At 31.2% G+C, this 24362-nt stretch overlaps 2 protein-coding genes across 6 annotated transcripts in view; one reads left to right on the plus strand and one right to left on the minus strand.

The window, feature by feature from the left end:
• Nup50 (nuclear pore complex protein Nup50) overlaps positions 1 to 20812 on the minus strand; it is a 79079-nt gene extending 58267 nt beyond the window's left edge. The window contains exons 1-3 of one of the 3 annotated variants that reach the window (XM_085806562.1): positions 20525 to 20804; positions 20212 to 20267; positions 16167 to 16330 (exon numbers count right to left, since the gene is read on the minus strand). In XM_085806562.1, coding sequence (XP_085662688.1) covers positions 16167 to 16313 — 147 coding nt within the window. In that variant the 5' untranslated portion in view covers positions 16314 to 16330; positions 20212 to 20267; positions 20525 to 20804. The other 2 variants (XM_085806563.1, XM_085806564.1) reach the window with 2 other exon arrangements.
• A 386-nt stretch (positions 20813 to 21198) lies between these two features.
• LOC118185475 (PHD finger protein 21A-like) overlaps positions 21199 to 24362 on the plus strand; it is a 132591-nt gene continuing 129427 nt past the window's right edge. Inside the window, exons 1-3 of one of the 3 annotated variants that reach the window (XM_085806561.1) lie at positions 21199 to 21634; positions 22047 to 22079; positions 22291 to 22356. In XM_085806561.1, the coding sequence (XP_085662687.1) occupies positions 21581 to 21634; positions 22047 to 22079; positions 22291 to 22356 (153 nt within the window). In that variant the 5' untranslated portion in view covers positions 21199 to 21580. The remainder of the gene's footprint in view (positions 21635 to 22046; positions 22080 to 22290; positions 22357 to 24362) is intronic. The other 2 variants (XM_085806559.1, XM_085806560.1) reach the window with 2 other exon arrangements.

The following is a 24362-nucleotide window of genomic DNA, read 5'->3' on the forward strand; positions in this document are numbered from 1 at the left end:
CTGTTGAACATAAAACAAACAATACATTCTAAATAAGAAAAGAAATAATGCGGATAATAACAGTATTTAACTACATGATTGATGTTATACAATCTTATTTATTGCAGCAGCTTAAACTGTTATGACACTATGAATTGCACAAAAGTCCCTTGCTTTTACAACTGCATTTAGTCGTGGAACTCTTTCTTCTCAGCATTGTTTCAGTCTCCACCAGAGTATACCTGTGCTTGTCGACATACATCAGTGACAGTCCAAATGTATAAGAATATAACAAAACATTCAGTCTTTCACTGACATATTTGGTATGTGTTGACATTCTCCAATTTCAATCTTTCACAGCAACATATATATGTACACACATTTGGAAAGATTCTAAAATACCTGGCAAAAATGTAAGGCAGGTAGAGGGGACCAAAAGCAGAATATGTATTAGAATGTATGTGCTGATATATCACAATGAGGGGTATAAGGCATTGTTGAGATTGGTAGGTGAAAACAGTCTGAAACTGTCATGCCCAATGCAGATTTCCAGCAACAGGTATTGCTATATAAAATCAGAGCTCATCGACGTGAATTTTATGTATTGGGCTATGGACAGATAAGATGTACAAAAAATTACTTCCCCAAAAAAGTGCAAAAAAAGTGGGTATGAACAGACAGCATATATTCAGCTGAAAATGGCCGACAAAACAATAATAGACTGCAACAATTACCTAGAGGAAATTTATGCTCATAGTATTCTAAGCAGAGCTTTCTTTAAAACGGCAGCGCCTAAAAAAATAGTAAAAATTCACAAAAAGACTTTTACAAAGTGCAAAAACAAAGTTGGCCAAATATCAATTGGTATTAAAAAAAAAAGAGGAATCAGTTCCTTCAGATTTCTGCAGGATTAATTGGGGCAACTTTATCAGGATCTTCCTGAACTTTCACAGTCAATGGGATAATATGCAAGTACCCAGCTATGTATGTGATATACAGTACAAAGTCCGAAATCCAGACTCGTCCGGACTTCGGCAATTCCGGATTTGGGATGTTTTCAGATATTAGATAATCATTTTAAATCAAGTAAGAAGGCATGTAAAAATTATAAATTTAAAAATATGAAATCATGATTTATGAAATAATGAAGTATTTATGATCTAAAGGGTATTAAAAAAAAAAAAAAAAAAAAAAAAAAGGCAGCTTTTTTGTTAATCTTATTAAACTTTTTTTCAATGTAAGTTGCTTCATTTTTTGTGCTAATACTTTCTCTTTAATTCTGTAAACAGTCATATTCACGTTTAATTACATTGTTGAAATCCTGTAACTATTGTGTGGAGAATTCAGACTAACTTGTCAATCGAAATTTTTTCGTTTTCAGTAACTTCTCTGTCACTTTCTTCACTATCGGTAGCGGTATTTTCTGGATCTAGAACCATACTACCGATTTCGTCATTGATTAATTGATTGATGATTGAGGAGCACTGTCATCACAATGAGAAACTTCTTTTATATCATCTCATTTATTACCGCTCCTCCATATTTCTTTACAACATCCGTTAATTGGAAAATTTTACCTTTGTTTTGCAATATCCGAAAACCTTTAAAATTAGCGGCTATCATCATCAAATTTAGCTATCCTTCACTACATATTTGGATATGCATCATGAGCTTGGCAACTAATGACAAGTTCTTCCATTAAATTTTATCATGTTTCTATTGCGCACTGAGACAATTAAGCCTGAATTGTATCAGTTTAGTTATTTACAGTCAAAAGTCGTTAATTCGGACACCCATAATCCGGAATGATCTATAATCCGAACCTCAAAGCTACAAACTTTCTGCGCATGCATCGCGTTCACGAGAGTGCATAAGACCCTTACAGCTGCGAATATGTTTGTGCGCATGCGCGTTTAATGTGTAACGGAGTTATACGCTAAGCTAAAGTTATCTAATTCAGTTAATGTTGCAGATTGCGTTGTTCCTTAATCTTCGAATTGGATCCGGCTTATTATTTTTTGCAGACTGTTAGAGCAATTTTATAAAAGTAAGCTTGAACTTTCGATTATGTCAAATAGAATTTCTGATATATATTTACTACAAAGCGAAAGTATGTTTTGAAATCCGAAATCTGTTTATTAATTTCACGCTGCTCTGCGACAGAGGGGGGGGGCAGAAACGTCATTATTAGATTATGATAGATTAGAAAGATTATGTCAAATAGAATTTCCGATATATATTTACTAATATGTAATTTGTATCTACAAAGCGAAAGTATGTTTTGAAATCCGAAATCTGTTTATCAATTTCACGCTGCGGATTGGAAGTTGATCTGTCAGCACTATCCAAGTATTATCACATGAAACGAAGCAACTTACATTGAAGGAAATGTTTAATAAAGTAAATAAATAAATATTAAGCTTTTTCTTTTTGTAAATTTTGATACCCTTTAGATTATAATTGTTCTTTATTTCATAAATTACGGTTTCATATTTTTAATTTTGTAATTTCTGCATGCCATCTTACCAGATTTAAACTGATGATCTATAATCCGGAAAAATCGATAATCCGGAATCGCCGAAGTCCCGACGAGTCCGGATTAACGACTTTTGACTGTATTACACTTATGTCTATTTCTTGAACACGTTTGAGGCTTATCAGAGTTCTGCATAAATAAATTTCTACATATACTTAAGCCTTATTGAAAGATAGTGCTAGATATCTTATCGCCTGATGCAGTTTCTGTGGGCCCTAAATTCTGCGACTCCATGCAGCCAAACGAGCCCTGGCGATAGTTCTGGATTTATGTGAATAAAATAACAACTCAGTTATTCTTAATTCAAATAGCCCTAAATGTAATCTTTGCATATCATCAACAGAATCTATTTTTAGCATATTGAAGGAAATTTTTGGTAAATTTTTCCTCGTCAATAATTTTTAGCACATTTTACTTAAATCTGCAATCATGGCCAAGCGTAATGTCAACATAAAAGGTTTCCATACTCCTTTGTTATTCGATTACCAACATGAAAACATTGTTTAGGCATCGCTACATGAGTCATTACTCAAATTGCTATGTTTCGATAAACATGTGGTGATGAAAGAAAAGTATAATAAATAATGATTCGCCAGGTTGGTGTCAGATCAACAATGCATCTATGTGGAATGTTTTGGTTTCAGATGTGTGCCAAGCAGATACACAGCAATGGAACCAAATTACTGATCATACAAATTTATGCTAAAATGATCGTTTCTTCAATAACAAGGTATTTTATTTAGTGTCGAAGTGCAATTAAGAATCGGGACTCTCCAGATGTTTTATTATGCACGGATGGGAGATTCAAATGTGCATGCGTAAAGCCTACGAGAAAAAAAACTTTGTTGGTGGTTTTGAGATCCGAATTTTAGATCATTCCAAATATTGGACGTCCGGATTTCGAACTTTGTGCTGTATAAGCTGATGCTTTGATACATTACCCTAAAGCTAGAATCAATAGAAGCACAAAAATTATTGAAACAGATGAAAGCCTATTCAGAAAACGGAAAACAATCTTGATTGTGTTCTTTTACCATTATGAATTTCTGAAGGATTTTCTATGTCATGAAACTAATGAATGTTTTCTAGTTGCCATTTCTGATCGTTTGGATCAAACCTTAATGGCTGCAACTGAGGAAAACGTCACTAATGAAAGTATTATTTTTTAGATTGCTGAATATCCCATAAAACTGATCAATTGCAGGGTGCTGGCTATTAACCACTCACTATGAATCATGCATATAATTTTATGGACCTAAATACTGGCTGTTATACCCAAACAGTTCAGCATTTGTGAGGCAATGCAAAATGGCAAAATAAATGCCAGAGGGAGCACTCACAGTTATTTACAGTTTCACTTATTAGAATTTAACATGATATCACATGCACTTGAAAACTTAAATGTTCTTGCCTATGCTCTTCGTCTTTTTACTTCATTTTAAATAGATTCAATAAATTAATTTTTCATGATGAGTTTTTCTTTTCTTTACATTTACTTTTGGTGATATTTAATACACTTGCGTACATTTGTCTCTTGCACCACTAACAGAAAAATACCAAAATACTTAATTTTAAAATAAACATTTATAAGAAACAAATCTGAATGCAAAACTATTCATTTAAACAAATAAATTTCTTCAAAACTGGAAATATTTTTAACATTAAACAGCAACATAATAAATAGTAAACACAAAATTCCATTTGAGACTATCATAAAATTTATCGACTTTGTATAATTGTATAAAAATATAATAATTCTAAACAGGTATGAGCACAGATTAATACAATTGAACTCAGCATATATTGTTTACCTAATTAAATTAAAAAAAAGATTTGCGTTTACAAGGTAAGATTATTTATTTGAAAATCTGACACTATTTTATAAATGTGATAAAAAAAATTCAAGAAGGAGCAGTCAAAATGTTATATGCATTAAATTAAATCTATAAAATGAGATTTACTTTAATTTTTCTCAAAATACTACCTCAGAAGTTAGCATTTTCTTTTTAGAGTGGAAAAGAGACATACCACAGTGTCTCTAAGCACTAATGGCACTACAAATTAAATCATCTGTACTAGATACAGCATCAAATTTAGGACTTTATTTTGCATATTACTCATCAATGCAACATACATTTAAAAAACTGCCATTCTGAATTCTTCAGTTTTCTCAGAATTTATGTTATTTTAATGTTTTGTTGTTATGGCTCATTCAAGAAAGTACATGTGATTAGACATTCTTAAAACTGCTCTTACTTTGCAACAATAAAACGCAATACAGTCAAAAGTTGTTAATCCGCAGTCGTTGGGACTTCGGCGATTCCGGATTATAGATCATCAGTTTAAATCTGGTAAGATGGCATGCAGAAATTATAAAGTTAAAAATATGAAACCGTAATTTATGAAATAAAGAACAATTATGATCTAAAGGGTATCAAAATTTACAAAAAAAAAAAAAAAAAAAAAAAAAAAAAAAAAAGCTTAATATTTATTTGTTTACTTTAGTAAATATTTCTTTCAATGTAAGTTGTTTAAGTTGCTTCGTTTTTTATGTGATAATACTTTCTCTTTAATTCTATAAACAGACATAATTTCTTGTTCAGTTACAAAGTTCCGCTGCTCAAGTCATATAATTGCTGTGTCGAGAATACCGACTAATTTGTCAATTGAAATTTTTCGTTTCCAATAACCTCCGAGTCACTTTCTTCGCTATTGGAAGCGAATTATAATGATGAGGAATTTGATTTAAATCATATCAAAGACGGAGTACATCGAGATGAAATACTACATTTAGTAAGGAATTATAAGCCAAATAAAATAAAAACATCTGCTCTGAAGATAAGAATAGTGCTGACAGATCAACTTACAGTTCATTGTGCGCTGCAACGTTCCCCCCCCCCCACACACACACATGCAGAGCAGCGTGAAATTGATAAACAAATTTCGGAATGGTTAGATAAACAAAGGATTATGCCTTTATCCATTTCTTGCAGCAATTCCACTTTTTGTTTAATGGACTTCGAAACACTTTTGCTTTGTAGATCCTTTACATGTTAGTAAATATATATCAGAAATTCTATTTGACATAATCGAAAGTTCAAGCTCACTTTTATAAAATTGCTCTAACAGTCAGCAAAAAATAATAAGCCGGATCCAATTCGAACATTAAGAAACAACGCAATCTGCAACATTAACTGAAATAGATAATTTTAGCTTATACCGTCTGCTATACATTAAACGCGCATGCGTAAATGTATTATACGCAAGCGTACACGCATATGCGCAGCCATAAAGGTTTTATGTGTATGCATAAACGCCTATGCGTATGAGTCAACGCCACGAATGCGCAGAAAGTTTGTAGCTTCGAGGTCCGGATTATGAGTGTCCGAATTAACGACTTTTGACTGTATGTTGTTTCATGCCTTTTTCCGGGTTTATTTCTCTAAGAACTGGCCTGATAGATAAGAAAACCTTATCTCTATTTAAAAGGGTATCATTTTACACTTCATGAAATTATACAGAAAGAGCATAGGAACCTGCTTCGAAGGAACTAAATATAAATAGTTATTGTCGTGCATCGAGTTTCTGCATCAAACCAAGTAGTCAGCTAGGGTCACCTCTTGAGTTGTGACATCAAATCACGTGGTGAGTGAGAGTCACCTCTTGAGTGCAAAGGGTTAAATGAGCAATCATCTATGGTCCAGGAAACAATTACAGTACAAAGTCTGAAACCTGGATGTCCAACATCTGGAATGATCTAAAATCGGGACCTTAAAGTAACCAACACAATTTTTTTGTTTTATGCATGCACATTCTATTTTTTGCCCCATAAGAAAACATTAGGTGAATCCACATTCTTAATTTCATTTCAACATTAAATAAAATACCTCATTATTGAAAAACAATCATTTCAGCATAAGTTTGTGTGATCAATAATTTGGCTACATATCTGCTTGGAATACATCTCAAACCAAAACATTCTGAAGAAACATTGTTGATTTCACAACTACTAATATTTTAATCTTCGATGCCAACTGAAGATTCATTATTTATCATATTTTACATTCATCACTGTATGTTTATCAACACATGACAACTTGAGTAATGACTCGAGCAGTGATGCCTATTTTTTCATTTTTTTTATTAGCATTTGAATAGCAAAGAGTATGGAAACCTTTCATGTTGACATTACGATTGGCAATGATTACACATTTAAGTTAAATGCGCTGAATGTTGAGGAGGAAAAAAAATAACAAAAATTTCTTTCGATATGCTAAAAAAAGATTTTGCTAATGATACTCATAGGCCAAAAGATTACATTTAGTGCTATTTGAATTAAAACTAATTTTTTATTCACATAAACTGAGAACCGGCCACAGAATTTAGAGAAGACAAAATTTCTGGCATTTAAAGAAGCATCGAGTAACAAAATTAAAGGATGATGAAATTTTTAGAATTTAGGGAAAACACTGAAATCCGAAACTAAGGACCAGTGAAAACTTAGAACATAAAAAGGCACTTAGTAGCAGAATTTAAAACCCACAGAGACTGCATAAGGCAACAAAATATCTAACTCCAGCCCTCAGTAAGCTTAGAATTTATTTATTCAGGACTCAAATGAGCCTTAAGCATGTGCAAGAATTAGATGTAAATATAAATAAATTAATACAATTCTGGCTTAATTGTCTCAGTGAGCAAAAGAAGCAAGACAAAATTTAACAGACCATTTCGTAGCCATGCTACATAGCCAATCATGTATAATGTACGCTGTTAAGCTAGTGATTCCAAACAATTTAAGTTAATATAGCAGATTGTGCTGTTCGTTAACTTTCTGATTTGGTCTATCTTATTATTTTTTGCCAGCTGTTATAATTACAGTAATTTTATGAAAACTAAAGTTTGAATTTTCGATTATGTCGAAAAGAGTTTCTAATTCTGGAGATGCAGCAGGATTTACTAAGTGAAAGCATGTTTCGATATCCATAAACAAAAAGTGAAATTGATGCAAAATACAAATACAGGTACAGCCATCTCAAAAATTATGCGAGGAGTATGGCACTGGAAAGTCAATTCTATATGACAAAGCAGAAAAAGGAACTTTATGAATTTTTTGTGGATTCTGACACCTCATTTGCAATGAATAACAATATATATATATAAGATAAAATTATATGAATCAGAATTATAATATAAAATCGTAATAACTTATCCGCATTGCGTCATTTCTCTATGGCCTGCACAGCTCTGATGATGTAATAATTGAGAACTGAAACTGCCTTTGTAAACCAAAACTTTTCTCTTCGCCATGCTTCCATCCTTCATAATTACGGACTTCAGCTTTGCTCTCTACTGCGCTAAGATGTAATTTCGCTGCCTTGCTTTCTATCTCAACAATATCAAAAATGTAAATCTTCTGTGGAAAGGCACGACTAGAGTGCGAAGTGATTGTAGCCACAAATATCAGTTGCAAATAAAAATGGAATTAAAACTGCCTCGACTGCCAAGTTCTTTAGATATTACCAAGTTAGCATTACTAGCATACTACGCAATCAAAATCTTCAATATGGGTCTAATCACGCATCTACAGTGTTTCGTCATTTCCTTGTGCTTTTAATATTTCAATTAAGACGGTAGGATGGTTTCCTGCAGCCTATGGAAAATTTAGTTCAGCTCTTCAAATCATCGCTTTGTGATAAATCCAAGATAACGTGAAAGAAGTGAATCATCAAGTTTGTTTTTTCAGTGTTATCAAATATCAAACCAGCAGATCATTTCACCACTTTTGCTGTGGTGTTTTGCAAGTGCTTCAAAAAAATAATCATGCGTAATGTTTACAGATTGAAAGTAATCTCTCGATAAATTGAGAAGTTCGAATGCCTAGTGAAAAGGAAATCATCAGTAAATTACCGTTTAGGAATTAAGCATTACAGCGGGTTCAAGGTCGATCTGAGTTAGTGTTTGCAAGTATGTGTGACAGAAAATTATTTACACTTCCACTTTTTCAACAGCTCAAAAATTATTACATTCGTGTGAATCTAGCTCAGGAACTAAATTATTTAATGTGCTGCGGATTCTATAGTTTTCATTTCAACTTTAAAATTTCTGCAATTTGTTTTGAGAAAACCTGAAATTCTTGTTCATTAATTTTTCATAATTATGTGTGAGCAAATTAAGAAACAAATTTTAAGCTATTTAAATTATTCATAGGGAAGGATATTAAGATAAGTTTTTGTTTTTGAAATTTTGTTGAGAATTTTGAATACGAATTTTATAATTATTCTAAAAATAAAGTAGATGTTAAAAATAAGTGAAATTAGTACAGATAAGTAATATGAAATTATGGTAAATGCATGTTAAAATTTATGGGTTATTGTGTGTTAAGTATAGTATGATGAGGGTGTACTGGTTCCTTCAACAGAGGCCTGTAATTAGCTCTGTACAGTTGTTCCTTTTACCCACTTCATGCAAGGTAATGTTGGAGGCTCTCATTTTATGAGTGTGTGTAATTTTTATATATTATTATTATTATTATTATATTTTTTTTTATTATGGAATGTATTTGTGCAATGTATTTAAATAGCTTAAAATAAGAATGTATTTAAATAGCTTAAAATTCGTTTCTTAATTTGCTCACACATAATTATGAAAAATTAATGAACAAGAATTTCAGGTTTTCTCAAAACAAATTGCAGAAATTTTAAAGTTGAAATGAAAACTATAGAATCCGCAGCACATTAAATAATTTAGTTCCTGAGCTAGATTCACACGAATGTAATAATTTTTGAGCTGTTGAAAAAGTGGAAGTGTAAATAATTTTCTGTCGCACATACTTGCAAACACTAACTCAGATCGACCTTGAACCCACTGTAATGCTTAATTCCTAAACGGTAATTTACTGATGATTTCCTTTTCACTAGGCATTCGAACTTCTCAATTTATCAAGAGATTACTTTCAATCTGTAAACATTACGCATGACTATTTTTTTGAAGCACTTGCAAAACATATATATAAGGCCAGTTACCTTATGCAAGGAACGGAGGTCTTTTCAAGTAACTGCCTAGGCACCCTGGTTCACCAGTGCAGAGAACACACTGGTTAGCTCAAGAAGACAACCCTATTGATGGATATGTTTGTTTAGAAGTATTGCGAGGGTTCCAGTTTGGTAAAAACAGGAATTGTAAATGAAAGATGATAACGGTGAAACCATAAATTCTGAAAATCTTAATCCTATTTTTAATGATGTTAAATTATAATTTATCAGTATGGAAATAAGCATCATAAATATTTATGTGCATTACATTTAATTATAAGTAATGATTATGTAAAAGTTTATTTTGTGATATTCCGTAATAACAAGAACCTTCTCTGAAGAATTATGATTATGTGAACTCTCAAACAAAAAGACTTTTGGACTGAAATGCTGAAAAATTCAATAGGACTCTGAATCAGAATTATAATATAATTATAAACATTAATTCTTCCTCTCTATTCTAAAATCGTAATAACTTCTCTGCACTGCGCCATTTCTAGATCACTCTATGGCCCACGCAGCTCTGATGACATAATAATTGAGAACTGAAACTGCCTTTGTAAAACAAAACTTTTCTCTTCGCCATGCTTCCATCCTTCATAACTACGGACTTCAGCCTTATATATATGTTTGCTCTCTACTGCGCTAAGATGTAATTTCGCTGGCTTGCTTTCTATCTCAACAATATCAAAAATGTAAATCTTCTGTGGAAAGGCACGACTAGAGTGCCAAGTGATTGTGGCCACAAATATCAGTTGCAAATAAAAATGGAATTAAAACTGCCTCGACTGCCAAGTTCTTTAGATATTACCAAGTTAGCATTACTAGCATACTACACAATCAAAATCTTCAATATGGGTCTAATCACGCATCTACAGTGTTCCATCTTTTCCTTTGCTTTTCTTATATATATATATACATATTTGCTGTGCTAAATGCGACAATCATGAAAAAGCCATGAGTCAATGGTCAGACAGAGACGCAGCGAGGGCGTGCCATTGACGGCTCCAACGCTAATGGCTCAAACCAAAATATTTTATTAAGAAATTAACTTAAAAACCGAGTGCACATATTCGAAAGATTGGTTAACCAAATTTTAAAATCGGCGTGGTATAATGCAATTAAAAATTTCAGGTGTAAAAGCTTCAACTAATACTGAAGCTGCTGAACTCTTTGCAGATTAATTCATTGAACTCATTAATACTGAAATGTTATCTCCAGGACAAATTTAAAGCACTGATGAAACTCGTCTTTTCTGGCAATATACACCACGGAATACCTTGGCAACTTGTACAAAAAAGGCTCCAACTGGTGTCAAAGATTGCAAAGCTAAAGTAAAAATTTTAGCATGTGCAAATGCTGAAGAAACACACAAGTGTAAACTTTTCGTAATTGGAGAAAACACACAAACTTGAGCATTTAAAGAAGTGAAGATTTTCCCATTATATAGTATGGATGGCTTGGCAAAATTTGAATTTGGTTGGTTTACCTGATGATGCAAAAATTGTCCTGATTGTAGATAAGCGTTTGGCTAATACTTCACTTTAAGTTTTAATAAAAGATAATGTATCTGTGTTATTCTTTCTTCCAAACTGTATGTCCATCATTCAGCTTATGGATATTGGAATCGTGTGTGCGCTAAAATGCAAATATAAAGTAGCTTTTTAAAATCCATATTAATTTTCTTGAACAATGGCAAAACTATTCAAGAATTTTTGAAATATTTTAACATAAAATCTGTTGTGTGGAGCATCGCTAGATCGTGGGAGCAGGTGTCTCCAGATAGTTTAAAAAATGCTTGGCATAATTTATTGCCAGCTACCATATTTCATGGTGAGGATAATGAAAATGATAGCTGCAAATTTGAAGGACCTTGGATATTGCAAACTAAAGGTGAAATTTTTAAGTTAAGTTTCTGATTTTGTAAAGAAATGTAGAGAAGCAGTAATAAATGAAGATGATATAACAGATTATTTTTCATTGTGATGGCAATGCCCCAACCATCAATCAACGGACAGTGAAATCCGTAGTATGGTTCTAGATCCAGAAAATACCGCTACCAATAGTGAAAAAAGTGATAGAGAGGTTATTGAAAACAAAAAAATTCAATTGACAAGTCAGACGGAATTCTCGATACAGCAATTACAGGACTTGAATAATGGAATTTTGTAGCTGAACAAGATATTATGTCTGTTTACAGAAGTAAAGAAAAAAAATTAGTACAAAAAAACGAATCAACTTAAACAACTTATATTAAAAGAAATGGTTAATAAAGCAAACAAATAAATATTAAGCCTTTTTTTGTAAATTTTGATACCCTTTAGATCATAAATGCTCTTCATTTCATAAAGTATGATTTCATATTTTTAAGTGTATAATTTCTGCAAATTCTTAGCAAGAAATGAAACATATCTAATCACTTTTCATCATCACCATCCTTCATGCAGCATATTTTTTCAGCCACATGTGTTAAGGGACTGCTTTTCCTTGTCAGCAAATTTTCGATAAAATCAACAATGGCTTTGCAGGGAACAAAACCCAAGACATTTTTACTTGCTGGACAGATATGCTGGACAGCTACACGTATAGGAGCTTTCTAATTCTTCACATTCTACTTCCCCCTCCACATAAAAGTAATCAAAAGGAGAAGGAAAAGCTTAGCCAATCAAATTTTGGTGATGAAGCATTATCTTCAATCACAATTTTTGTTTGGCATGATTTTAGAATTCTGAAGTTTTTTTCTTACAAGATAGAACCTTCAAACATCAACCATGCTTTTTCTGAAAACCAAATGCCAGATTTTCTGTTAGTGTGCCCCAAAAATTGCTTTTCATGGTACGAAAGAAAACATGCCCAAAACTTCAAATTATATTCCCCACTATTAAATTTATTCATTTCTCCTAAAGATGCATAGTCCATCTTTCTCAAATTTTTGCAGTTTCCCAGTAAAATATATTTTTACATGTACATTAATATATGAGAAATGAATTTATTTTAATGAAAGAGGTAGATAATAATAACATATAATGATATCTGAAGAATACAGAATATGAGATAGAATAGTCCAGTCATATATTAATTGTTTGTTTCTAACTGTTAAAAATACATTAAGCTTGGTGGTGTCAAGAATAGCAAACAACACCTTATCCATTCATGAATACCAATCATGTTTTGCTGATCACTTTTAGTTTGTCCAGTTGGGAATGGTATTTTTTTAATTGACTATTTAACTCTGTGGAAGAAGTACATAATAATAAATGACACCTTAATAACAATACCAAATTGACACTAAAATGTTTTTGGGTGAAGATCAGGACTGTTACCATTATAGGTTTATTATGGCTAGACACAGAAAATTTATGGTTAATTTCTCATATAGTATCAAACTTTGATCCCAATTAATTAACTTTCCAAAAATGACAATCTCACATTTTGCTCAAAAGGTAAACTGCATATGAAAACACAGATATGAAGGATGCTCTATACTAACTCATACCTCACAGTGACTGATATAGCCAAATTTATGAGATCACTGTTCTGGGAATGCTCCGAACATGCTTTAATTTACAAATGGTATATCGTAGTACATTTTTATCAACCATGATTTTAAGTAGGTCTGTATTTACAGTAGATAGGTAGCCAAAGTAATCACTTTCCAGATGAAAATTTTCAGCTTAGAATCTTCTCGACCAAGTGCCAACTGAACACTTGTAGATCAGTCTCATAAACACTGAAAAATTCAATTGCAGTAATAGCAGCACTGTTCCTCTTTTCCTAAAACAATGAAGTATTATATATTGTGCATATGCTTCTTTTGATGGTTCACAACTACAGTATGAAGAAACTTCACCGAGTCCATATATAGAGGTATGTGAAAACAGTTCAACTTCTGAATAAGACATATTTTATGATAACTAGATATAAACACAAAAGGATGATAGTATCTAAGAGATAAGGTTGCAAGTTTACATAAATACACTAAATAAAACAGCTATGAGTACATAAAAACAAAAAATTATTAACTTAAAAATTTGAGGGTAGAGTAGACTTTAAGGTACCCGTTTTATTATGGCGAAGTTGTTGTTTCATTTATGGTAGCCTGAGTAGTTGAATGTTATGGAAACCCTATTGTGACGTAATCGGTGCATGATTCTGGGAAATTTTGAATCATGGAATGTTTTGTAAGCGTTTTTGTGGTGTGTGTTGGTTTAATTCTTTAGACGGTAGAATGGCCGAATATAGTAAGATTAATTTGAAGTTTCTGTACGATTTGGAGTGAAAGGGGAAAAGAGCTTTAATTGACTAGTGTGTAAATGAAGGTTTAATTAGTAGCCATTATAAGTGTCCTGTATGTAGGAAGGATATGCGTCTAGTCGAACGTAAAAACCATTTACATGGATTTGAATGGGTTTGTAGGAAGAAAGGTTCAGATGTTCACTATGTGAAGCGTTCGATCAGAAAGAGTACCTGGTTTGAAAAAAGTCATTTGAGTATAATTGATATTTTGATTTTTACGTGGCTCTGGGTGTACGAAGTGAACTTGAAAATCATGGTAAGTGAATATTTGCTTTTGGTAGTGCTTAAATGTATAACATGTTTTTCCTTTTTTATGTTATTTTATTGTTTGGTTTAAAATGTATTTTATTGAGATTATGTATTTTTTGTTTGCCTATATTGTAGAATTTGGTGCTCCTTTGACTTTTTAAGCGAAAATATATCGATGTGTACATAGACAAAGTAAAGAGAGTGCGCAATGCATGTTTGTGCAATTCTGAGATTTTTTTTAAAGTGAAAATAGGTTGACGTGTACATGGATAAAGTAAAAAGAGTGCACAATGCCATTTTTGTGCAATTTGGGGATTTTTTTTAGGTGAAAATATGCCGACGTGTACATGGATAAAGTCAAAGGAGTGCGCTATGCCATTTTTGTGCAATTCGGGGATTTTTTTTAAGTGAAAATAAGTCGATGCGTACATGGATACTGTTATTTTGGCTTTGTGTAGCGGCGACTTTTCGCGCAAAAATCGCCATTTCGCAAGCCAAAATAACAAGTCAAAGAATTGCACAAAAGTGGTATCCATGTACGCCAAAAATCGCCAAGGGTACGCTAAACTATACTTTTACCAAATTTGCTAGCCAGATACACATAGCACTATAAAACAAACTCACATGAAAGGAATCTTTTAAGTGCACACAGTTTTAAGGCATATAAATTTCACTGAGCTCAACTTCATACAATATCTACATTAAAACTTGTGATATTTTCCGATTATCTGCAGCCCCACCGAAAAGTTGTGAAAAATATTCAAGAGGCAATTTAATACATCTGTTTAATAAATTAAATCTTTTGAATTTATATTGCCATTTTGCTTATTAGTGTTTGTTTTTTTGCATTGAGCACATTTGTTTTCTTTCTAATGAATCACAACAGGAGTATAGAGATCGGCAGCTGATAAAAAATTAAATATTGTATTTCTGCATAAATATGCCATTTTGTGCAACAATGGCTAATAATTCAAAAATTCACATTCTATGAAGTCGCACTTCTTAAATGACTAAATTTTACTGAAATGCAATAAGAAAAATTGCTAGCAAAGTATTAGAATGCAGATCAGAAATTCTATCAAAGACAGCCATATCTCGTATACAAGAGCTATTCACTTTATATTCAATGTATACTACAGTACAAAGTCTCTAATCTGGACATCCATTATTCGGAATAATCTATAATCCGGACCTCAAAGCCACAAACTTACGCGCGTAAAGCCTTTAAAGCGTTTACCCATGCGCGCTTATGATAGTGAAGAAAGTAACAAAGAACGTTATTGAAAACGAAATAATTTCAATTGACAAGTTAGTCGGTATTCTCGACACAGCAATTACAGGACTTGAACATTGGAACTATGTAACTGAACAAGAAATTATGTCTGTTTATAGAATTAAAGAGAAAGTATTAGCACAAAAAACGAAGCAACTTAAACAACTTAAATTGATAAAGTAAACAAATAAATATTAAGCTTATTTTTTGGTAAATTTTGATAAAAAACGAAGCAACTTACATTGATAGAAATGTTTACTAAAGTAAACAAATAAACATTAAGCTTTTTTTTTTTTTTTGTAAATTTTGATACCCTTTAGATCATAATTGTTCTTTATTTCATAAATTATGGTTTCATATTTTTAATTGTATAATTTTTGCGTGCCATCTTACCAGATTTAAACTGATGATCTATAATCCGGAAAAAACCCTAATCTGAAATTGCCGAAGCCCGACGAGTCTGGATTACGGACTTTTTATTGTACCAAGTTTGTGTAATTTTTTTTAATTGAAAACAGATCATTACGCACATGGGGAGAACAAGAGTGCAAAATGCAAGGAACAAATGATTCTGTAAAAATATTACACAAGCATTTGTTGATAAAGTGTTTTATTCTCGATGTTTCTTATTTTCGAAATTTTATTGATTTTATCGACTGATTGCTCTTTATCGAATTCTTAGCGTGCTGTCAATTTGAAAATGGCTTATGTTCGAACATTAGTTTGGTGAAAAATTAGTTGATAAAAATTATACCTAATGAAAAATATTCTGCTACATGTTAGATAAAATATTTACACATACATTTTCCAAAGATCTTTTCGCCCTCTTAATAACACGATTTTGCAAAGCTTCTCCACCTAGCGGGACAAATGTCCCAGGATCTTCTTTCTGTTCTTCAGCATTCCAGTTATCATGGTTCAACTCAGAACCAGCTTGTCTTTTCGGCATTTTACTTTATGAAAATGCTAGAAAATAGAAGATCATATCTGAATTACATAATTTAACCAATAAAAACTGTTACCTGCTATTAAAATGCCTGAGCTATTAGAAAAATTCCAGGAAAAGGCTATAAACTGAAAAATATCTGGTACTTTTTAGTTAATGTCATCATTTAATTCTTTAATTGTCAAGAACAATAAAGATAGACACATACATAACTTAACATTTTAGCATAATTATAAGAACATTTTTTTTTGTTCCAATACTTTAAGGGCTTAATTGTATTCTACACTGAAGTTAAGAAATGGGGATACTAGTCACTGGTGTACAAAATTACAGAGGTTCGTAATTTACTGAGCCCTCTCACACAAAGGCAATACTTTTCTCTAGCAAATATTTTGTTAGACGATCACAGCATTTCCAGAAATACTAATTATACAAAACTCTATTCAGCGGGGGAATTTTTTAAAAATAAATGTTAATCGTATATACAAAAGACTGAATGAGAGAAAAAAGGAAACTGATACAGTGTTAATCAAATACACAACAGATTGCATTAAAGGAAAAAGAAAGCTGTGAAATAGAGGCACAAAACAGGATGTTTTGAAAAAAAAAAAAAAACTTTTAGTTAAATTTTACTAGCTAGAAATTCAAATTTTCCTCTGTGATTCAAAATTTTAATTGTAAAATATATTTATTTAGCATATTTAGATGATATTTTTGGAAAGTTAAATGAATTAAATTTAGGATTATAAGGACAAAATGTTATATTGTTTACCATTAGAAATAAGATAAATGAAATGATTAAAAAAATTCGTCCTAATAATAAAAGAATTTGATAATAATATTTTAAGCTTTTTACAACATTTGGAAAGTTTTCTAACCAAAAATAATTTGAAAATAAAAAAAGAATAAGCATCTGTTATTAAAAATCATTTTTCACTGATAAACAATTTCAAGATATAATTTCTCGAAGATTATGAAGGGGGGGGGGAAAGGATTAGAAATCCATTTGGTTAATCTTTGGATTATGGTAACTTGGCGATTTTTTGACTAAAATTTGGCGACCAACCCTGCTACGGCAACCTGCTAGTTTTGTTTTGGACGCCATTTTGTTTTCACGAAGTAAAGGCATTTTTTTTTTTTTTTACTCAACATTTTTTGCCAACAATCTGCTAGTCGAATTACGCTTATGCTAGAACTTTTATGGAACAAAACTGCTTAATCATGACGAAGATTAGGTGCGAAATTGGGGCAAAGTGCAGAATCGCCCACTGCTTGCAGCGTTTTTAAGAATTGCACATACACGTTATCATCCATGTTACACGTCGACCTATTTTCACTTTAAAAAAATCCCAGAATTGCACAAAAATGGCATTGCACACACTCTTGACTTTATCCATGTACACTGCTAAAAGTCCTAGCTAGTAACCTTTATCACCTTACCAAAATGTCGCCAAACTACCTGTTACCATATTCCAAAGATTAGCCATCCATTTTGTTCAAACGTACCTCAAATTTTATCTCATAAAGAAAAAGAAGATAGAACTTTCCCATGATCGAACTCTACCTGAAGGTTTCAAAAATAGCACACTTGCTAATTTTTGACCGAAGCAAAAAATGGATTTAAAGGCATTTCAAATAAAGCTATTAAAATTTTATAGCCTTTTTACACAACCTACTTATGTGAACAAGGATCTTCCATGTTAATATTTGAAAATAAATAGAGACCAAAATTAAAAGTTCATCCTAATTTATGGTTAAAACTAAGCGAAATAAGACCAGACATAAAGAAATTGATCTCTCTTAAACAAACTCAAATTTCACACTAAATTTTAGAATTGAAGAATTCTAACTTAAATTTTGATAATTAAAATGGTAACCAATTTCTAGCCTAATATTTTTTGTGTGCCTATTTAATACAAAAAGACAACAGATTGTACAAAAGGCAATATATAAATACAAATATTTCTCTTGAGAAATTAAAAAATAATTATTGCGAAACGTAGTGGTGGTACTATCTTTTAATTTTTGCTTAATGGTACATATTAGTCAAAAGGTTGAGAATCGCTGCTCTAGATCATTGGTATCTATAATTTCCAGTTAATACACAGTTATCTTCAGTTGAAGCTATAAAATTGCTGACATTTAGACATTATAGCCAATAATAAGTTTGTCTTCTTGTACAGCATTAAAGCAAGTTACCATACTTTACTTATTATTGCCTTGATAATTATCACCACATAAATGTTTTGCTAGAAGTTGCCAACCTTGTACCTGCAACTGAAGTTCAACTCTGTATATTTATACATAAAAAGCAATATGTCAACAAAGAAACAGAAATCTGAAGAGTATTATGTGACCCGAGTAAACAAAGTTCTGCATATTCATCTTCCATACTAGCAATTACTAAAAGAAGATGGTAGTACTGGATGTATTTGAGCTACAATCTTTCTCTATTGGGCATTCAGGACCATAACTTATTTCCAGTTTCACTGCAATCTGTAAATATGAGGGTATAATTACATGGGTTAAAGTGCAGAATCACCCATTTATATGGCACGTATCGATGTGAACATGGATAAACGGAGTGCACAATGTCAAGTTTATGCAATTCTCTGATATTTTTTTAAAGTGAAAATAGGTTATTATTTACATGGATACCAAGTTTGTGCAATTTTTCGACTTGCTATTTTCAAGTTGATGCAGAATCGGCCACTTATAAGACGTGTATCTATGTGTACATGGGACAAAGTCATGGGAGTGTGCAATTCTCCAATTTTGTTTTTAATCTGAAAACAGGTCGATGTGTACATGGATACCATATTTGTGGAATTTTTTGACTTGTTATTTTCAAGTTAGCAATTTTGAGAAACGCAGAAAGCAACAAGTGATTCTGCACTTTCCCCGATTATACATACATATAAGGAAGATACATATATCATGTCACTCGAATAAAATAAGATGATTCTTAGTACATCAAAAGAATCAGAAAATGTTTGAACTCTATCAAGTTTTTAAACTTAATGATGTATTTATGCTATGATCAATTATTCATTCTCTGTTAGAGATATAACAAATACTTACTTAACTAAACAATTTTAATATTCAAGACATATACACAAGTATCATAAATTTAAGAAATGGCTTTTTTTATTTATAAAAATTCACTGAATCAAGGATGAAATACGAATAACTGCTTTAAAACTGATCTGATTAGAATTTAGAAGAATGTTAACAAAAATATACCTCCTCTTAATTCCAGTAAGCAATATATTTGACAAGGTCAACTACCTGTCTAGAAACTTGCAAAACAACCTGATTTCAATACATTTTATTGGGAAAATAAGTACGTGTGAATATATTCAATATATATTCACAGCGATATTATATTCATATTTCAGTCTGGCATTTCCCAAGACATTTTACTTAATACATCAAAATTCCATTAATTTCTTTTTTATATGAAAACATACTGAGAAATAAAACTGAATTTTATAAAGTGAGAAATTGAAAGTAGGCATTTTATATAATATAATTATATAAAATATAATCTAATATTTCTTACAATAAAGTTCTGAAAGATAATGTCAAATAAATTCTTTACAATGATTAAGACCCTAAACTGTTTTAATATTAGCATGTCTAAAAATGAATTCCTGTTTACGAAATAACATAATCCTATTTTTAATTTTACCGTTAAATCTGCAAAACAGTTAATTATTCTTATGCGAGACCTATCGTAGCATTTTAAAAATTAGCGCTAAATTTCTTACACACTTAGTGAAAGTAATTATTCATTGCCTTTCTATCCAATCCTTACCACTATTTTAAAATTTTAGAATCTTAATGGAATTTAGAAGACACGGCATAAATTCAGCAAATTTTTTATATACAAAATACTTACTATTTGTTGCGGTAGATTAGTAGGCTTAGCAACTGCGAACAACACACATACCTCTTCTATTGAACAAAATGCATAAAAGAAATTATTTTCAAAAAATCATATTATTTCAAACACGCAAGATGTGATACAAATAAGTAAAAATACTATATAAAGTAAAACTCACAACAGAAATGTCAAAGTAATTTCTGATAATATACTATTATTTTTCCACAATTAGGAAATTACACTAATTCGAAAAATCTAGCTATACAAGTAGTAGCAAGATCTTACTGAACCATAAAATAAAGGGGACTACGTGTGACAAAACTGTTACCTTAAATTATAGTCTATCAAAATTAACAGTTTCGCAGTAGCTTATTATCCGCTCACACCGCTTACATAAAGTATCTGTTCACACCGGTCATAGATTCACATGCACGGCGGTATTTTTCTATGGTTGCTATAAATTATAGGAGCGTTGGCGAAAAGTTTGTACCAAACTATTTCCATAAACAAATACTGAATCTGAAAGAATTTTCAGTATGAAGTTAAAAGAAATTTTTGTATTAAATGCGCGTGACACTGATTTAACATTGCATTATAGTTCGTTTTTTAACCAGATCCACCTTTTTAATAAATGAGGGTCTTTCATATTACAGTTCTAAAAACAAAACAGAAAATTCAAAAGAACAAAAAAGTGAGTTTTTCTCTTGTTTAAGCAGCTGGTTTAGGGCATTGCAAAATTTATTTCAGTGTCCTTTTACCCTATTTCATGAAACACAAGACACTTAAAAATGAAGGAAGGTAAAATCGCTCTTTCATAAGTATGCAATTTATTGCAATTTGCAGTCAAAGTATGTGAGAAACTGTTCATTCAAAACTCCTATAACAATTTTATTAAAGAAAACAAATACGTTATTTAATTTATGATAAAATTTTAAAATTGTATATTTCAATTTTTCTTGTTCCGTAAAATATGAAAAGTCGCCAAATACTGCACGCTACTCATTCTCGTGTCTTCAGAGTACTTTTGCTAACGGGAACGAATTGAAGTCGCCCCAGTCATCTGGGATGAGGGGAAGTTGTTTTGGATGGTGGCGAGTGCGCAATAAAATGTAGTTCTTTGAGATTTCGCTTTAAACTTGTTATTATATCTTCATATATTTGTAAGCGATGATCAGGAAAACTGAAGTTGTTATTAATGATTATTATGTTTATTGAAATGTATCATAAATAACAGGCATTCCTTCTCTAAGGTGCTTGTCTTCTTTGCTTCGGACTGTTGACTGTTTGTACTTTCTTGGTTACTTCAGTTCGACCGCTAATTCACTATCGGTGACGATAAATTGATTTGTTGCAGATCTTAACGGAGAATTTGAAACCATACAAAATGGATCTGCAGACAATTTCATCGCAAATGAAAGTAGTGATTCAAAAACATCAGGTAAGTGAGAAAATTTTTGTCGCGATTTAGTTTTAGCGGTGAGACTTACATCATCTCTGAAGCTATAACAAAAAATGAGCACCGAAAAGTAACTACATGTACTTACTGGTAGAGTTACTTTTGCGTATGTCTGTAATTTTTGACGTTAGATATGAGTCTATAAAAATTAATAAAACTTTTGTCTTTTAGTCTTTTTTTTTTCTTTTTTTCTTTAATTTTCAGAGCCTGTTCTAAGCACTCATTGAATATTCAGAGATAACCTCTTGTTAACTAACTTACGTGCGCGCTGTATATATGAGTAATTTAGAGTTGCGTCACTCCTAATTTAAAAAAATTGTATACAGTTATGAAAAACTTATTTAACTTTTCTGTATGTTTAGATAAGTAAGTTTCTTTTTTTTTTTTTTTTCAGCTTGTTGTTACAGAAATGCGTAACGATCCTCAGGTAGGTCCTTGTATCATTTATCGATCGCTTTCTTTTGTCCCTTTACAAGTTTTAAAGCTTTTATGTCTGTTTTGCTGAATTTTAAGTTCAAAATTAACAAAACATTTTAATAGCAAAACTTGGATTTTTAGCTTTTTTTTAATCTTTCCTTGAGATATTTACATATGAAACTTAAGATAGATTTTTTTTTTTTTTTTTTTTCCCTTGGTAGAATCCTGTCCTTCAAAAAAGATTAAATGACTTACAGTTGGAAATACATAGTTTAAATGAGAGGCAGGTGAGTAAACAAAATTGCAGAAAATCAAAAACAGGTTATATTTTTTTATTTTTTTCATGAACAAAATTTTGAACTGTTGTAAAAAATACAATGACAAGTTCAAAGTATTTTAATATTTAAATAAGTTATTATTATTATTATTATTGTAAATTAATGATTTTTCATGAAGCATTAATTTTTGTTTGGAAATAAACTAACAGTTAATTAAAAATTAATTTAGTTAAGTTATTATATATAGGTGGTAAATATTTTGCAGTTTGAATAAATTTAAAGATGAGACTGAGGTAGTAGCGATTTTTCAGAATTTTAAATATTTCGCTTCTGGAAAGTTTCTTGTCAGAACATATATTCTTTTAAAATTATGTTTTTATTACAATTATTCATATGATATACATGCTAAAAAATAGTGATATGTTGCAGTGACCATCTTTATGAAAGACATATGATCGTCAAAATTAAATGAATGACTGTCAAATTGTTAAGCTTAAATGAGTGGTAAAGTAATAATTGTCATTGCGTAAAATGTACTTGATATTTACATAACTAAATATTTCAAGTTATTATAGCTTTTATGCTAATGCTAAGTGGAAAACTTGTAATAATTCGGTTTAATTTTGAAAAAATTGATGGTTGTTATATCCATCTCTTTTCAAAATTGAATGAGCTTATAGCACAAAGTTTCCCCAAACGTTTCAACCTTGCAACCAATGCAATTGCAACATATTGTAACTAATACAGATAGAGTTACTGTAAAAGGGGAAAAGGAGACAATGGGGACAAACAGTGTAATAATAAAGGTTAGGTTAGGTTATTTAATTATGGCAAAGCCTCGAGGGCTTTCTGCCTAATGGGAGCAATGCCTTTGTGGAGGACTTTCTAAGAGAAACTGCCTCGTATACACATTACACATGGGGAAAACCACGAAAACACCCATGCAGCCAGCCCATTTGCGAGATTCGAACCTAACTACCAGTGTTCAGTGACTTTACTGCTCAGCCGCTGGTGGGCTGTAATAATAAAGGAATAATTAATAAACATGCATAATTGTTAACAGTAAATTAATTCATTCTTTCGGATAACTATAGATAATAGTGCTGTAAGAGGCACAGTACTTCAAAATTTTTCATGACTAAATAAAAACTATCCCACCCGCACTTTGGGAACTATCGTTATGTTATACCATGAGTGTTGTGCTGTAATATTCATACTAGTTATTAATTCTTACTCTAAATATAGAAATGCCACGAGACTGGTTTTCTGGATATGAATTGTGATTTTGATTTTTATATAAACATTTATTATTATGATTTTTATATAAACATTACATATTGATATGTATAAATAACTGAAATAGCTATCATTGTTACCATTTGGCAAAAACAAAAAATCTTTGGTAATTGCTAAATACATTGAATAATGAAAAATAATATGTGCATTTCTTACAAATTTAAATCTTTATTTGAATTTTTGATGATGTGCATAAAAGATATAAATTAAAAACATGTTTAATTTATAATAAATCCAGCTGATAATATTTATGAATATCTGCAGTACTGTAGTAATTAATGAAAGCTATTTCACCATATGTGGTAGAAAGTTATTTTCAGTAACTACCTCGTTGCCATAAAGGAATACTAAAATATGATTAGAAAGCATGGAGCAGTGAAAATTAGTATTACAGTTTAAAAGGTACAATAAAGATAGTATGTGGGTAGCAACAATTCATCAATTTCAGCTGCCATCATTTTATTTATTTATTTTTTCTTTCCTTCTTTGATGAAAAAGTCTGCCATGATTTTAAGGGTAAAAGTGTATGTTAGGGTACCCCATGGCGATGCATGGATACCGAATTTGTGCAAGTCTTGTTATTTTGGCTTGCGTAGCGGTAATTTTTGTTGAAAAAATGCAAAAAGCCAAAATAACAAGACAAAAAATTGTAGAAACTCAGTATCCATGTACACATCGACCTATTTTCACTTAAAAAAAATCCCAGAATTGTAAAAAAA

The sequence above is a fragment of the Stegodyphus dumicola genome, chromosome 12 (genome assembly GCF_044657685.1).
Source record: "Stegodyphus dumicola isolate Sdum_Otavi_A_Nest chromosome 12, ASM4465768v1".
NCBI lineage: Eukaryota > Metazoa > Arthropoda > Arachnida > Araneae > Eresidae > Stegodyphus > Stegodyphus dumicola.